We start from the raw sequence: 17,135 nt of genomic DNA on the forward strand, positions 1-17,135 counted from the left end.
ATGCCACCTGTGTGCTATGTGACCAGTAGCAGAAGGGGAGCAATATGTACCAAGCCAGTTAGTGAAACTATTGCGAGAGCAGTTGAGGGAACCACCTACAGAACAAGACAAAAATGTGTTTTGCTCTGTCTTCTAATAGGAGGAAAAATTATACCTGATTCTAAACCAAGGAAAATCAGACGCAGGATAGGGAGTAAACTCCATCCCTATAGCAAGCCAGATAACAATGCAATTAACAGTTTAGGTGGAGAATAGCTCCTAAAGGTGCATAATCCATTTTAAAAACTAGTCTAAAAAATTAAGTGGTTTAGGCTAGAGTGGTGTTGAAATGAGCCAAACAGACTGATGTAAGCCCTTAAGGCATATTTAAAGTAGGTAAGGATTGTGAGATGTGTTTTCTTAGAAGCAGCCCTTAATTACCAAGAACCAGCTTCAACTGCAGAAGCCTGATGAAAGAGGACACTTCCTGCTCCTATTAGTGATCAGATTAAAATACCATCCGTGAATGAGCCGAGACTGCCGGATCCTGTAGCATTTCATGAAGCTACCTTGACATGAGTCACAATAAGCCATCATGACCAAACCAACAGCAGCTTTGGGCATGAGGAAGATTGATTGGGCTACTTAATCCTCTCCTTTACACCCTTCCAACAAGGTTATTAGTATCTCTAAAAGGGAAGATTCACACAGAAAACCAGGAGAAAAAGGTTGAATTTATCCCACCATAGGGAACTCCTACTATGTCAAGGGCAACTACAGTAGAAATGTTGACAAAAAGCTGTTAAGTATTCTAGTCTTTGATTGATAGCCAACTTTATTAGGCTTCAGGTCTTCTCTTTTAGCCTGCTACCCTGTGTCTTTTGGCCAGATGCATTTAGAAATAGCTCCAGTATTTCAGATGCAGTTTCACAGCCTCAATATAGAAATACATCCCCTGAGAGCCAGTGTGGTGTAGTGGTTAAGAGTGGTGGAGTCGTAATCTGGGGAACCGGGTTCGATTCCCCACTCCTCCACATGCAGCTGCTGGATGACCTTAGGCCAGTCACACTTCTCTGAAGTCTCTCAGCCTCACTCACCTCACAGAGTGTTTGTTGTGGGGGAGGAAGGGAAAAGGAGATTGTTAGCCACTTTGAGACTCCTTCGGGTAGTGATAAAGCGGGATATCAAATCCAAACTCTTCTTAAAAAAAAAAAAAAAAACACATCCCCTATGACCCACAGCAGTTTGTTAATGTACTGGTGGAAATTTGATTTTACAGGGAACTACTCCAGGGCCCCCCAGATGGGGTAAGAGCAAAAACAATGCAGGTGTTTAGAGGCCACTCCATATCCCATATAGGTAGCATCAAATGCAGTTCTTGGGTTGAAATGGTTTATGTCACAGTAATATCTTGGGATTAGCCAAGCTCTAATGGTCTTTATCAACAGCACTTCAACACTACCACAGCTCATACAAAAACTACCATTTATTATGGTATAAGTTTTCACTCCATCGGATGCATTAAGTCCGTGGTAGCCAGACTTGGCTCTCCAGCTGTTTTGGGACTACAACTCCCATCATCCCTAGCTAACAGGACCAGCGGTCAGGGAAGATGGGAATTGTAGTTCCAAAACAGCTGGAGGGCCAAGTTTGGCCATCACTGCATTAAGTGTGTGTGGATACACAAACGAGTGAGGAAGTGAAAGATTTTAAAAAGTTAGGTCCAAGGGAAATAAAATTCAGTAAAATACAGGAAGTGATGGTTATGTACTTGTAACAGTGGTAATTCACAAAACAATTCTTGATGGTGACATCCTGGCATTGGTGCCATCATCTGACTCCATTCATTGGCTAGCTGGCATTCTTGAGAAAAATATGAATTGGATATAATAGGAAAATCGACTGAAGAAGGGACAAATCAACGGTTCGAGAAACTCAGTATGTTGGTTTTTTAAATATTTTTTATGTTTAAAAATACAGCAAAAATATTTTTTGTTCAAAGAGGAAAAAATATACTGCATGACGACACTGGTCTAGGTTTACTTGAAAGATGTGAGTGACAACTCAGAATTTGGCAACTGTAACACTTCTACTTCGACTTCAGTCATTTATCAGCGCCAAGATCATACTGCAGAAAGAAGGAAAACATATTAAAGGTACAATTTTAAATAGATAACCTTAACACGCACACCCTGCAACTTGCATCTTTATTATGCTAGCAACATTGGCAAAGTTGTTTCCATTTGGTTCATTTGCATAGTCCGGTCTTACTGAAGAACTAGGCACCGTGATGCAAAGTGGTAGCATATGTGATTGTACAAGGCTAGCCGTTAACACAGCAAGTCACTTTTAGTCCAGGATATCCTCAAGTTTAAAGCTGCTTGATATCGAGGCTTTATAAGGCATGTCTTGTGCTAGACAAATTCCAGAGTTTACAAGGTATGTATTATGCATAGCTGGTGTGGCATGTAGGACTGCGTCTTAAACAGGCCTGTCTTGTCAATAGTTCACCACCCACAGTTTCAAAAGCATTTAGCTCTTAAGCCTTCAAATAAAGGCAAAGACCACTTTCATCATCGGTTGCAACATCCCCAGCACAGATGGGCCAATGATTTCCATCTCTGGGAATCTCAAAGAAAATCCTTATAACTTAAACCTGTCCAGAAACCCAACCTCACAGCCTGAAATGATGAAACTAAGTGAATGGTGTGAACACCACATAGTGTTACTTCCCATCTATGAGCACATGGCATTTACTCCAAAAACCATTCCACACGTGCAGAATAACCACCCTGGAACTAGGCCTATATTCTAGGGCAGGAATGGGACACCTTTGTCATATATATATATATATATATATATATATATATATATATATATATGAACATCTAAATATGTGACAATTTACATATATGGAATCTTCTGAAGGTGTGCCCTAAATGCAGACATTTAAACAGAAACAAGGAACTGCTCAAAAACTGAGCCTGCAGTACTGTATACAGGACAAGATGACAAACACTGTATACTACAGACTTTCAACTTATTAAACACTAATTCCCTCTTCCCAGAGAACTTTGGGAACTGTACTTCTGATGCGGCAGGAAAGAGTGTAGGGATCTCTTAGCAGATAACACCCAGCTAAACTACAATCCTAGGATGTTTTTGTATAAAGCCACAAGAGTGAAAAGAAATATCCAGCTGGGTGAACAAAACATATGCATCCAGACAGAAAGTGTAAGTTAAGAGTGGACTCACACCTCATTCCACAGTGAGTGTCGCCACAAATAAACTTCGCCCACAGAGAGGCTCTCAAAGAAAAAGCCAGCAGTGATGGAAATCTTTGTGATAACCAGTCACCATACAACAAACATGACCAGGTGAATCCATTGATTGATTTGTATAAAAATAAAGAGCTATTAATAGCTAAGGAAGCGCAAAGGAACTATGCCCTTGTTTACTTGCCTTTTTACACGAGAACCACAAGATCAATTTAAGTTGTGACAACCTCTGCTGTTGCTTTGTGAGGATTATGTGTCAGCAGTAAAATTTGGGGATGTGTTTTCAAAAGCAATGCAAGGTGCCTTTCTGGTTTGTTTTACATTAGATATATCCAGGTCTTGAATCTCTTTCCTGGATGAGCTGTAGTGTGATATCCCAGAGGGTCACGTGATGTGCTGGGCTCCCAGTCTAAACCTAAACCCAGTTACAAACAGTGTCAGTCAGATATTCCCAGATACCCTCACAAAAACACATGAGCATAGGAACATGCAGCAAAATTGAAATGCAACTAGTATTTTTTTTACAAAAAGAAAGAAATGGGGGTGTGGGGTTTGAGGAGAGAGGAAGAACTAGCATTTGGTCACTATTACGAATAGTGAATGTAGCAGAAAGCTTAAACAGCACAGCAGATAGATGAACCCTATTAAGTTCAGAGCTGGTGTGGCAGCAGGTATTTTAAATATGCTGCTGGCCTTCTTTCCAAGTTGCAAGACTTGAGACTCACCTGTAAAGATACATGAAAAAACAAAGGAGATGAAAGCCAAGCTTAATCATGGCTTCCTTCATGTGCGATTTCAGCTGCCCTCGATTATGGATCTCTGTGGGGTCAAATACTCCCATGTTTCCACTAGGAACCATAATGTACCTGAAAAGGATTAAGGGAAAAATGTTGTAATGCCAACAGCACTCCAGCACAGAGGAAACACAATTCAAGCTCAGTGTGCTAATAGGACCAAAAGGTATCAAAGCATGAAGAAGGGTCTAGGCAAGCAGAGCGGCGGCAAGACAAGTTTTGAAGCAGATTTTGTAGAGAAAACTGGATTGATGGCTGGTGGAAAAGCAGGGTTTGTCCCAGAGAGAATACGTAATGTGATAGAAGGCAGATAATCAGAAGGCTCAAACAGGAGAGCAAAACGAAAAAGGGACAGAGAACATGGAAACCTGAATACTTGAGGGGGCAGATGGAAGCAGTGCAACTGGAAAGAATGAGGGCATATGGAGACTGTGCCTTTGCAAAGGGGGACAGTTGTGGAGAAAGTGTTTGCACAATATTAGTTTCAGTAGACAAAGAAATGCTTATATTGTCAACCATTTCAAAATACGGTGCAAATTCATTTTCTGGAGAACCCTGGGAACTCCCCCAATCTGGAAAACTGGAATACTGCAAATGCAGGGTTCTATATTAACTTGGAACATGGAGGAATTTAGTTAGGAGCTTAAGAACATGGCCAGTTGAAAGCTGTCTCTCCAATGTGTGTGTTGGAACCATGCTATTTAATGTGAGTGCTACTTCAGCTACTTGACCCTTGCAAAGAAGTGCTCATGCACAGAACCTACTCATGTGAATAGCATTATCTGAGAGGCTTCTGTGAGATCACAGTGTCGCCCTCGGCAATTAGAAAAAACAAAACATGGCAAGTTGTCCTGTTTACAGAGGGAAGGGCTATGATCTTTCGTAAATCACCTTGTTTTGATTTTATACTATTCACGGGAGTAGATCCACACTAGCAATTTATGTGTGAGGGAGAGCTGGCTGAAATGTTCTCTGACCCAAATTTTAGACCATACAATGGATCTGCAATCCACTTGTCAATATCAACTGTACAATGCAAGCAGCTTTCTACTGGGAAGGGGGATGGGAAAGGGAACCAAATGAATGCTTACTTTCTTGTGATCAGCACATACAAACCTGCATCAATGTACAAAATAGGTTCACAGACAGTAAAAAAAAAACCCCAGCTTTGATATGGTAAATGTACTTCAGAAACCACTTTCACATTTAGCTTCTCACTACTGGAAGCACAGGCAAGTTACTCATTTCGACATCAAAAAGGTGAGTGGTTTTCTTTTAAAGAGAAATGAATTAACAACCGAGCACCTACAGCAATGCCTACAAGACTTATTTGGAGATATTTTATTTTGAGGAGACATGCTTATTTAAACAATTGTTCATAAGCCCACAAAAGCTAATGAATCTATGTAAAATTCAACAATTAAAAGTATGAATACAGCAAAGGGGTAGTTACAGAAAATAAAAATATTGCAGGCAAAGACAGATCAAAAGGCTTGGAAAAACAAAAAGGTCTTGCTCTGGCAGCAAAATGACAACCATATAGGTTGAAACAAAATTTAAAAATTCCTTCCAGTAGCACATTGGAGACCAACTAAGTTTGTTATTGGTATGAGCTTTCGTGTGCATGCACACTTCTTCAGATACTTCTTCTGCACACGAAAGCTCATACCAATAACAAACTTAGCTGGTCTCCAAGGTGCTACTGGAAGGAATTTAACCATATAGGTGTCAGATGAGTCTCTTTGAGAAAGGTAAATCACAGCCAGGGAGCAACCACTGAAAATGCCCTCTGTCCTGTGGCCACCAACCACACCTCAATCATCCTGGGCACTTTTGAGAAGGGCATCTAAGATGATCAAGTGGAAGAAGATGGTCCTAAAAGATCGAAAGCAACACCTGGAATTCTGTTCCAAAACAGCTATGTCAAGGATGGGAACTCTCTGTCTTCTAGATGCTATGACTACAACTCCTATTGTCCCTGCCCATTGTCTGGGATGACTGGGGCTGCTGGGAGTTTTGAGTCCAAGAACAACTCGAGGGCCACAGATTCCCCATCTCTCATCTATTATGTTAATTTCCCTCTAATGTGTCATACACACATAGAAGTCACCAAGAGGAGCATGAATGTTTGACCTAATGTGCTAAGTTTTTTGTTTTTTAAAAAAATTCTTTAAGATTTTCTTGGTTTACGAAAGTACATGCATTGTCTCTTTTCAGGTTGCAGAATCTTTTTCGCATTTGAAGTGAGACATTAGTGTTGTGTACAGAATAAAGTTGAGGAAGAAGAGGAGGGGGGTAGGGTGGAAATACTTAGTGTATGTGTGGGGTTTTTGTGTCAGTGTCACTAGGGTAGGTTCTCTTTCTATTTGTTTATTATATTTCCTTGGTAGTGAGAGGTTAGGAGGGACAGGACATGGTTGGTTGTCTCTAGTTGGCTGCAAACAAATCTCACTGCAGCCAACTATAGAAAACCAACCATGTGCTAAGTTCACCACAATATTAGAGGAAAAACAGCTGCTCAGGCCTTATAAATAAGTTACTCTACCAGCAGTGGTGTCAACTGTTATCAGCAGCACTTGGCAGAGCACCACAGCTATTGGAATTAGTGGCTCAGTATGTGCATCACTTAGGACATTATTACACAATGCCAATAATAATGGAAGAACATAAGGGGAAAGCAATTATACAAACCAATAGATTATTTCGCAGTAGATAGTGCCCACAGTAGCAATGATGTGGGGGTATAGAATTTTATGTAATGAAAAAATTCCCACATATATTTTCCTGTAAAATAAACTTTCCATCCATCATGAGGGAGGCAGGCAGAAACAACATCAGGGCCTGCTTCAACCCATGGATCTTTTTATTTGGACGGGAATAAAGAAGCTCCAAGGTGCAGTTAGTGAGCTTTCCGACCCCCACCTTCAAATGCCCTCAAGGAGAGAAGTCACATCAGTCCTCAGGAAAAGCAAAACACCTCGACAGATTTAAAAGTTAAGAGAGTAGAGAAAGCAACACTGAGGTTCAAGCCGTTCCCGCTGAGGATGGTGAATTTCATAAATTGTGGAACAAGGCAGACTAATGGAGGAACGCTATCGGCATCAAGTCAATAACAGCATTCCACATCTGAAACACATTTTCAATAAGTGGTAACAGTTATAAAGACCCACAAACAACCCCACTGGCCCTTACCTATATATATTCCAGGTTGCTACAGGTAAATTGAGGAGGAAGATGAACCAGTGCAGTGAAATAAGCATTAATACAGTGACAATGGTATGGCCAATCAATTCAGGGATCACCCACTGGAAAAGAGAAATTTTTAGAAAAATAAAAGCCTTTATACAACACTCTGTGGGAGTGTACAAGCAAATGGGATAAAAGTACACTGTCAACACTATTATCAGTCTGCCGACTGATCACAGAACTGGCACAATTCACATGACTCCAAGTACTTAAAAACAAAACAAAAAAACCACCACAATGCCGTCAAAGTGTCCAAACTTCTTTTCAGGATCTAGCCGTGCACTTCAGAGGCATCACTGAGAAAAGTACTGTAGACAGAAGCAGTTGGGTCTATTTGGGAACATATCCAAGTCCAGAGTTGTGTGCAGGATTTGGAAAAAAAGGTGCATAATTTAGCATTCCAAGGATCTTAATCTTATTTTTTAAGTTTCTAAGCCTTTTGGCTGAGCTCAGGCTTCAACATGTAGCCTGTTGCATATCTTCCAACATTTATCCAATGAAAATAGGGATATTCTAAGGAAAAGCCGGAAATTCCAGGATCAGTTCAGAAACTGGGACAGCTTCTGTAAATCTGGGACTGTCCCTGGAAAATAGGGACACTTGGAGGGTCTATGTTGAGATTTCAGAAGCAGAATGGAGAAGTGTGCCCAGGCTCTGAGGCATTTATATCACCTTGCAAGTGTGTGGTCTTTTCTTTCTCTTTCTTTCTTTCTTTCTCCCTCCCTCCCTCTCTCTCTTTCTCTCTCTCTCACACACACACAAAAGCAAACATTGGCATGATTTTTTTTCTGCTGAAACCCCTAATTTTGAGCTCAAACAGTAACATTCCACTTGCACCAGCTTTACTACTATGTTCCTTTCTACTTACTTTTGCACCTGAGTGGTCTGCTAGGCTCCCTCTACAGCATGGGTAGGCAAACTAAGGCCCGGGGACCAGATCTGGCCCAATCGCCTTCTAAATCCGGCCTGTGGGCAGTCCGGGAATCAGCGTGTTTTTATATGAGTAGAATGTGCATCTCTGGGTTATTTGTGCAGCCTGCCTGGTGTTTTCACCTGAGTAGAATGTGTGCTTTTATTTAAAATGCATCTCTGAGTTATTTGTGGGGCATAGGAATTCATTTTTTTTTTCAAAATCTAGCCTGCCGTCCGTCCCCCAAGGTCTGAGGGACAGTGGACCAGCCCCCTGCTGAAAAAGTTTCTGCTCTACAGGAACAAATTATAAATGCTTGCCTTTAACTTCAAGACTAAAGTTCTAGTGAGGGCTCCACAGAGGGAAGAGGACTTTCCAAAAGGGCAGGGCTGCATGTGTTCTGTTCTTAAATTCTTAAGACACAGTAATCCAAACTGTGCCATAAAAAGGATGGCGTTGACAACACACATATCTTTGCTATTTGTTAGCAATGGATACTAGTCCTTGGCAAATCGTTAATGAGAAGGATCCTTTAAAACCATCGATGGTAACCTGACTGCAGAACTAATGCAACTGAACAGGAAACAAATAGTAAAGGGAGTGGATTTGGAGAGCAGAGGAGAAACCAGGTGGGAAAGGGGACTGAGCCATGGGATGCAAGCAGTGACAATACTACAAGGGGAGAGCAAGGAGGCATACTTTGCGGGAAGTTGCAAATGGCCAGGCCTGGGCAAGGAAAAGGAAATGGCCTGCAAAGGACAAGGTAGCAGAATGCGGGTATACAAGATGAGCTATGGAACACAGAAAGCCTTATATTGAGTCAGAGGACTGATCCAACTAGCTCAGTAGTGTCAGCATAATACCCTCCAGGTCTTCAGCCTGGAGTTCTTCCCAGCCCTTCCTGGAGATGTCAGGGACTGAATCTGGGACCTTTAGCAAACAAGGCATGTAATTCCCTCCCCCTCCCCCGAGTCATGGCTCTTGCTTTCCCAAAGCCAGGAAACACAAGGAGAAAAATACTGGAGTCATGAGTGTGGTGGAGGAATTTGAGCAATGCAGGTTCTGAGAATCAGGGGAGATCCAAAAGGCCCATTAACTGAACAACCCACATGTTGACACCAGGTCCCAAAGTTAGTTAGTGGGACAGGAAGAGGATTCCTTTTCCCTCACAAAGACAAAATACTATTAGCATAGTGCTGGGGAAATCCCTGCATCAAAGAATGCATCTAGATCTAAGTGGGTGAATTTTCAAATAAGCAAAAGGCAGCAAACTATCCACACATGAAGGACTCATCCATTTCTTAGTTATTCCATTGTAAGTCAGAATAGGGATGACCTAAACAGGAGAACTGGACCCAAACATTAATAATAATAATAATAATAATAATAATAATAATAATAATAATAATTTTATTATTTATACCCTGCCCATCTGGCTGAGTTTCCCCAGGCACTCTGGGCGGCTTATAGCATATCTAAAAACAAAATAAAAACATCAAACATTAAAAACCTCCTGCCTTCAGATGTCTTTTAAAAGTTTCAATAGGGACAAATGTCAGGTTCTACACTTAGGCAGGAAGAATCAGGTGTACAAATATAAGATGGGGGACACCTGTCTTGTAGGTACAGTGGTACCTCTGGTTATGAACTTAATTCATTTCAGAGGTCTGTTCTTATCCTGAAACTGTTCTTAACCTGAGGTACCACTTTAGCTAATGGGGCCTCCCGCCACCGGCATGCGATTTCTGTTCTCATCCTGAGGTAAAGTTCTTAATCTGAGGTACTACTTCCGGGTTAGCAGAGTCTGTAACCCAAAGTGTTTGTAACCCGAGGTACCACTGTATAGATGTAAAAAGGATCTAGAGGTTGTTGCAGACCACTAACTGAACATGAGTCAACAGTGTGATGCAACAACAAAAAAAAAAAAGCTAATGCTATTCTAGGCTGTATCAATAGAAGTCTAGTGTCCAGATCAAGGGAAGTAACAGTACCACTCTATTCTGCCTTGGTCAGACCACACCTGGAGAGTACTGTGTCCAGTTCTGGGCACCACAGTTTAAGTAAGATATTGGCAAGCTGGAACATGTGCAAAGGAGGGCAACTAAGATGATCAAAGGTCTGAAAACCAAACCCTATGAGGAATGGTTGACAGTAAAAGATATTTGACAGTGGAACAGACTCTTTCGGTAGGTAACGTTACATAATCCTGATTATTTCATACTAATAAGATGACACACACCACTTCTAAATCTACTGTATTTTTCGCTCTATAGCACGCACCCGACCATAACACGCATGTAGTTTTTAGAGGAGGAAAATCCGTAGGCATGCCACTCGTAGGCATTCCCTCCATAACATGCACAGACATTTCCCCTTACTTTTTAGGAGGAAAAAAGTGAGTGTTATGGTGCAAAAAATACGGTAATTCCAGAATTTCATCACTTTAAAACGAATTTCAGAATTTCATCACTTTAAAAAGAGAAAAGGAAAAAAACTTACTTTATTTAGTTTTGAGCAGCAAGATCTAGCATTTATGTAGTCACATTCCAAATCTGATAATGTAATTATCTGAAGGTCAAGATAAGGAATTACAATGCTTTTGGAAGAGCTCTACCCTGTGACACAAGAGCCATAAATGCCTTGCACCGCTCCTGAGTATTACAACAGAGTTAAACAGTTCATATAAACATCTGACTGCAAGGGATTCTGCTAATGTAACAAAGATTACAGAACAGGCAGAACATTCACAAGCAAGAGGCTATTTCAGAAGATTCGATTAGTAACAGCAGAATTCACAACCCTGCTGTTACGCTGATAGACTTAACAACATCAGTGTACACAGCCAAGCCCCAAGCTACAACACACTTGGCATCCTAGGTAGTGCAAGCCCCAGCATCCACACAACCACCGTGACTGGCCACAGCAATCATAATAGTTATAAGGCAGAAGCAGAGAACCTAAGGTGCCAACCTAAGCGCACACACCCAAGACTAAGTGCAGGCTTCCCTGGCCATTGTTGCAATTACTGTGTTGGGTCACAGCAGCTTCAGCAATAGCTGAACAGTGGCTTGGCCACGAAGGGTTCCAGTTATACCTGGAGTCTGCAGGAGCCTGACAGGTTTTCTAAACTGTTTTTATAGAAGGAACTGTTTTTTACACTTTTTAAACTTTCCTTGTTTCGTGGTTTTAACTGTTTTCTTTGTTTTATAACTGTAAATTGTAACCTGCCCTGGAACCATATGATAAATGACAAGAAAGAAAATTAAATAAAGAAAATAGTTGCATCTTCATTGCAGAGCTATAGATAACACCTCTCTATCAGCTTGGGTTCATTCCTGTTATTGTACAACTATTTTATATATTGAACATTTATGGCAGAAGAGCTGCTGTAACAAAGGTCTGTATAGTAAAAGCCATGGTTTTCCCAGTAGTGATGTATGGAAGTGAAAGCTGGACCATAAAGAAGGCTGATCGCCGAAGAATTGATGCTTTTGAATTATGGTGCTGGAGGAGACTCTTGAGAGTCCCATGGACTGCAAGAAGATCAAACGTATCCATTCTTAAGGAAATCAGCCCTGAGTGCTCACTGGAAGGACAGATCGTGAAGCTGAGGCTCCAATACTTTGGCCACCTCATGAGAAGAGAAGACTCCCTGGAAAAGACCCTGATGTTGGGAAAGATGGAGGGCACAAGGAGAAGGGGACGACAGAGGACGAGATGGTTGGATAGCGTCTTTGAAGCTACAAACATGAGTCTGACCAAACTGCGGGAGGCAGTGGAAGACAGAAGTGCCTGGCGTGCTCTGGTCCATGGGGTCACGAAGAGTCGGACATGACTAAACGACTAAGCAACAAAGCTGCTGTAACAAAAGCATACAACCACACATTGGTCACATTCATATGCTGCAGGAAACCATGGGATTGTATTCAACTAAGTTTACTTAGAGTAGAACCACTGAAATTAATGGACCCATCTCAGTCATATCAATTTTATTGAGTCTACTTAGTTGAATAAAACCCATGGTTTCCCTTTATGTGAATGAGCTACAATGAGACTTACACATTCCTCCCTCTCTTCCCTTCCATCCCCTTTTGAGCACTGGAAACTGTTGTTGAAATTCAGAAGCAAAACTTTCAGATCCCCTGCCTGGAGGCACACAAAGGGAACGGAGGGAAGGGTGAGCTGTTAATTCATGTAAAACAGAAACTTATGGTTTCTTGCCACAAGGCTACTGTGGCATCACGCTGAACCCATGACAGATACACCCTCTTTGTGCTGTTACAATAAATTTTTGAGCTAGAAATTTAGACCCAACTACAGGTTGTGACCTACAGAAGTAAGAGCTAAGTGTGCCACTTAATACACTGAATTTAACTGAAGCAAGGCATAATTATACTGACATGTTCAGTGCTCCATAATGCCTTACTTATAATGGATACATGAAAAGGAAGCAATTTTAGTTAGGAAATACTAGTCATGTAATCAACCATTTAGCATAGCAACATCTTCAGCAGCATCAAGATATTTAAGAAAAAACTCAGGATATCACACAATTCTTAACTAAAATGCTTGAACATTTTCTTGGAAAATGAGAGATATCTAAATGTTAATCTTAGGAGCAGGCACACTTAAGGTACTTTGGCCTTCAGAAAAAATCTGAAGGCTATGTTTAAGGCCTTTGTAACCTAAGAAGTCATAAAACAACCAAGGAAGTATGCTGAATGATAAAACAAAGGGCACATATACTTGGAAGTAAGCTCCCATTCATGAGACTAAATAAGTTCCTATTCATGAAATTTACTTCCAAGTATACACATCTAGGACTAAGGGGGCAACCCAAATATAAGCAGGCACCCCAGCAGAACTCTCAAATATCTCATATGAGGCATACAGCTAAAATTTCCTGATAACAATAACAGTTTTCAATATTTTATATATTTGTAAGCTGCGAGTTCTAGGCAAAATTTAACCTATCCATATAAAACAATCTGCAAAAAGCACTGCCTGAGTGCCATACTACAATTTACAGAGCTACACTTAAAACAGGGTTTTTATACAGTTAGGAAGACTGCGTGTGCATTTAAATTTCTGCTGGAAATGCATATTACCTCCATGTCTCCTTGGCCACCACCATGGCTAGTACCATAGCTTAGCAAAACTGGGTGGCTGCCAGGGCCCAGCAGTGGTGCCTTCTAGTCTAGGCTCTCCATGGGCAATGGGCCCAAAGGGGTGAGAGGCCAGCACTAATGTCCCATTTGCCTGGGCCAGGATACCAACCCTGACTGAAGGTGCAAGGGTCCGCAGATTCATTCCTTTTTACCCCTCGTTAGCCAAACCTCCATTTCCTCTCGCCCCAAACACCTGAAGGCAGCGTTTAAAACATTCGCACCCCACTTTTCTTCCCCTTAAACATATTCTCGAGGCCGCTCCCCAAAAGCCCCTCGCTGCCTCCCCACGGTCTCCTTCCCAGGAGCCCCTTCTTTCTTCGTTCTCCCGCAGCAGCACCTTCACGGCCCCCACGGCCGACGGTCACCGACGCCCCCGGCCTCCCAGAGCCCCTTCGCCGCCCCAACGGTCCTTCCCAGCCCGCCCGCCCACAGACCACGGAGGGCTGCCTCTCCCGCTCGAGCCTCCCTCTTCCCAGGCCGCCCGCCAAAAAGAAAGAGACCGGAGGATACGAAATAAACGGAGAGGAAGATCAGGGCGCAGCAGTCAATGAGCGAGAAAATGAACACCACCGACTCCATCCCGCCACTGACAGTGCCGCCTCCGGCGCCAGCCCCACCAGCCACCGTATATCGCCACACCCCTCGCGTTCCTTCGCAGCCACCGTACAGCTCCAGCTCCCGCGGCTTTGCCGCATTGCACGCTGGGAATTGTAGTCTCTTTATCCAGTAGCTCAATAGAGGTGTGGCAAACATGAGGCGCTCCAGATTTTTATTTTTTGGGGGGGACTGCAACTCCCATCATCCCTGACTGTTGACGACGATAGCTAGGAATGATGGGAAATGGAGTTCAAAGGCATCAGGCGGGCTGCGTTTCCCCCACACACACAGGACCCAAGGGATACGAAATGCTTCCGTAGAGAGAGCTGAAGCTAGAAAGTATCATAGGCGCCGGGAATGGAAGGGTTGGAACGGGGGGCTTGAATCAGGAATGAGACCAGAGGGTGACGCCAATTTGGGCCTTCATGAGTCGGGTGGGTGTTAGGCGTCTAAAGCAGTGCCTGCACGGGGATCTCAACCCGCCTCTTGGCTCTGCCTTTCCCTTTCCCGAGGGGGTCGTCGTGCCTCAAGGCGAGGCCGATTTCCGGGGTCTTCAAGGAGTCTGAGGCGGAGGGAGGCGGAGCTCCCGCTTCGTTTGAGGGGCGGAATTCGGCGGTGGCGGAGCTGCCATGCGGATTCGCGGAGGAAGCAGCCCCGCAGGGGATCCTCGGCTGAAGCATCGGATTAAGCAGGTACCGCTTCGTTTCTCTGCCTTGGTCCTTCGCTTATGGGGTGGACTCCCCATAAGCTGAGCCGCCTGGGCTTTCTTTTTGCACCCTAGGCAAGGGAAAGCGTGCCTCTGAGCCTACTTAGATTGCTTTTGCCGCACTACGCCAACCCAGCAGCCGTAGCCAGGTCTGGCACATCCAGCACTGGGCGATCAAGTCCGTACGTTTTTGTTCTGCAGACCAAGTTGATTTTTTATTTTTTTTACCTTGAACTGAATTAATATATAGTTGCGGGATAAATTTAAAGCCCCATCCTTACCATCTTCGGTTTGGAAATAAGTCCCAATGTGTCTGGCGGGATTGATTTTCGAGTGTATTTTGGAGTCATGCAACCTAGATGTGTTTATCATGTCTGCCGAGTTCAGTGGATTTTTAATCACATTGAACATCCTCCTCCTATGAAATCAGGGGGCATATTGCTATACCTGCAGTGAAACAGGTAGGCATGTCCTTGTCAGATAGCATAGGATTGGGCTGTTGGTCTTTAGTGTGAGATGGACGAGTTAAATGTTGATGGTAGAAGATATTGTGCCATGCTTTTATCCCATGGGCTTCCAAATGGTTGAGCTGAGAAGGAGTGAATAAATCCATTGCTTCTCTTCACATATCACAATTCACATTTTAAAAAAGCAGTGCTAGAACCTGTATACAATGAGCAATTGTTTATTTGATGTTTGTCTAAAAACTAAAAAACCACAATTGAATTTCATAAACCTATCACATATGCAAATACTAAAGGCATTTTTTATATTAAAAAATTGTATTAATTACAGTACCTGAAGAGTAACAAATGTGGCAAGTATGTTGACATTGGAGTTTTAGCTGCTGAGCTACAGAAAACATACAGGTAAGATATTGAATTCTTACACTTGCTTGATGATAAACACAAGGACCGGGCTTATACATAACTATAAAGTGTGGTTTAGTATTATGTACATGAGCATCAGGGACTCACATGCTTCTCCATTCCCTGCTCCTATTTGCAGTGATGCCAACAGAGGAGCAGAGAATGGGGATTGGAAGCTTTTGTTTCCATTTTCAAATAACCACAGTAGTTAATTTCTTCTAATCACCATTTGTCCAGCCTCAGTGTTAGGGAAGTAAGCCAACTTCAAGTCACCGTTTATTATGCTGGCTTTTTTCTCTAAACCATGGGTAGGCAAACTAAGGCCCGGGGGCTAGATCCAGCCCAATCGCCTTCTAAATCCGGCCCACGGACGGTCCGGGAATCAGCATGTTTTTACATGAGTAGAATGTGCCCTTTTATTTAAAATGCATCTCTGGGTTATTTGTGGGGCATAGGAATTAGTTGGTTTTCCCCCCAAAATATAGTCCGCCGCCCGCCCCCCCAAGGTCTGAGGGACAGTAGACCAGCCCCCTGCTGAAAAAGTAAGCTGACTCCTGGTCTAAACTATAGTTAACACTAACAATGATGGATTGGATCCTAAAATTCCTAGGCACTCTGATGTGTCCTGATGAATAGAAGAGTCCCAGAAGTGTATATTTGTAGTGAATGTAGTAATAAAACACACAGGGTTAAAGGTCCATCAGTAAAAGAAAAACCTACTAAAGGCAAAAAGGCTTCGTTACAAAAAAAAAAAAATCAGAGAAAAAACTGCAAACGTACAAACGAAAGTAAGAGAGAGAATGACCAGCTCGCTGAGTGCACAAATTTATCTCTTCTGGCTCAGGGTGACCTTGAGATAGTCAAAACAATATTTGCAACAGAAATGAATATTCTAGAATGAACTAGAATCTTTCAGCATTTTCCAGTTTCTGCCATCAAAGACTTTAGTCATGACAAACAATAGTTCCAGATTTGGAAAAATAAATAATTTCCCTTAGTTGGAAAAATAACAGAAAATGTTCCAGTCACCTTTTCAGGACTGTGCTGGAAGAGGAGAGCTCAGGACTCACCCAGGCTTAGGGCCCATTTACTTATCCTCCCTCTGCCAGCAAGTTACTTGTGCTCTGCAGCATGGATAACTTATAGTGGACAGAAAGGCTGGATTGGGGATAAGGAAAAGGTGAACCAATCTCTCTCTCATGAGGAGAACCTTACACCTGTGCACGGTTCTGTTGAGCTAAAGGGCCTCCCATGGTAGAACCCATGGCAGACTGAAGAAGGATATGTTATTTGATAAAGAATGTACAGTTAAGTCACAACTTACTGTATTTTTCACCCTATAGGACGCACCGGCCCATAGGACGCACCTAATTTGGGGGGGGGAATAAAGGGGGGAATTATTTCCCCCCCAGGCGCGGGGCTGGGACGGGGGAAGCCCGAGCTTCCCCCGACCCCAGCCCCCAGAACATGCAGCTCTCCACAAGCCGTGGGAGCCCAGCGCCGGGCTCCCACGGCTGAAGCTAAGCCTGGGCGCGTTGCGCCTCCCCGCTGTCCCCCGAGCTTGCGGGGCTGGCGGCAGGGAGAAGCG

At 42.9% G+C, this 17,135-nt stretch overlaps 2 protein-coding genes across 3 annotated transcripts in view; one reads left to right on the top strand and one right to left on the bottom strand.

The window, feature by feature from the left end:
* Window positions 1-17,135, top strand: part of NVL (nuclear VCP like) — a 105,489-nt gene that overhangs the window by 37,310 nt on the left and 51,044 nt on the right. Inside the window, exons 2-3 of the mRNA XM_083605067.1 lie at window positions 14,596-14,664; window positions 15,474-15,547. Coding sequence (XP_083461193.1) covers window positions 14,602-14,664; window positions 15,474-15,547 — 137 coding nt within the window. The 5' untranslated portion in view covers window positions 14,596-14,601. The remainder of the gene's footprint in view (window positions 1-14,595; window positions 14,665-15,473; window positions 15,548-17,135) is intronic.
* Window positions 1,923-14,045, bottom strand: CNIH4 (cornichon family member 4). 2 transcript variants are annotated; one of them, XM_083605620.1, is made up of 5 exons: window positions 13,886-14,045; window positions 10,707-10,775; window positions 7,244-7,356; window positions 3,983-4,123; window positions 1,923-2,107 (listed from the first exon to the last, which is right to left on the bottom strand). In XM_083605620.1, exons 1-5 carry the CDS (start codon window positions 13,952-13,954, stop codon window positions 2,080-2,082), a joined length of 420 nt encoding a protein of 139 aa, XP_083461746.1. In that variant the 5' UTR covers window positions 13,955-14,045; the 3' UTR covers window positions 1,923-2,079. The 2 variants fall into 2 exon arrangements, with proteins under 2 accessions (XP_083461746.1, XP_083461747.1); XM_083605621.1 differs by lacking the exons at window positions 10,707-10,775; window positions 13,886-14,045 and adding an exon at window positions 9,631-9,654.

The sequence above is a fragment of the Podarcis filfolensis genome, assembly GCF_964270895.1.
Source record: "Podarcis filfolensis genome assembly, chromosome: 3".
Taxonomy (NCBI): Eukaryota; Metazoa; Chordata; class Lepidosauria; order Squamata; family Lacertidae; genus Podarcis; species Podarcis filfolensis.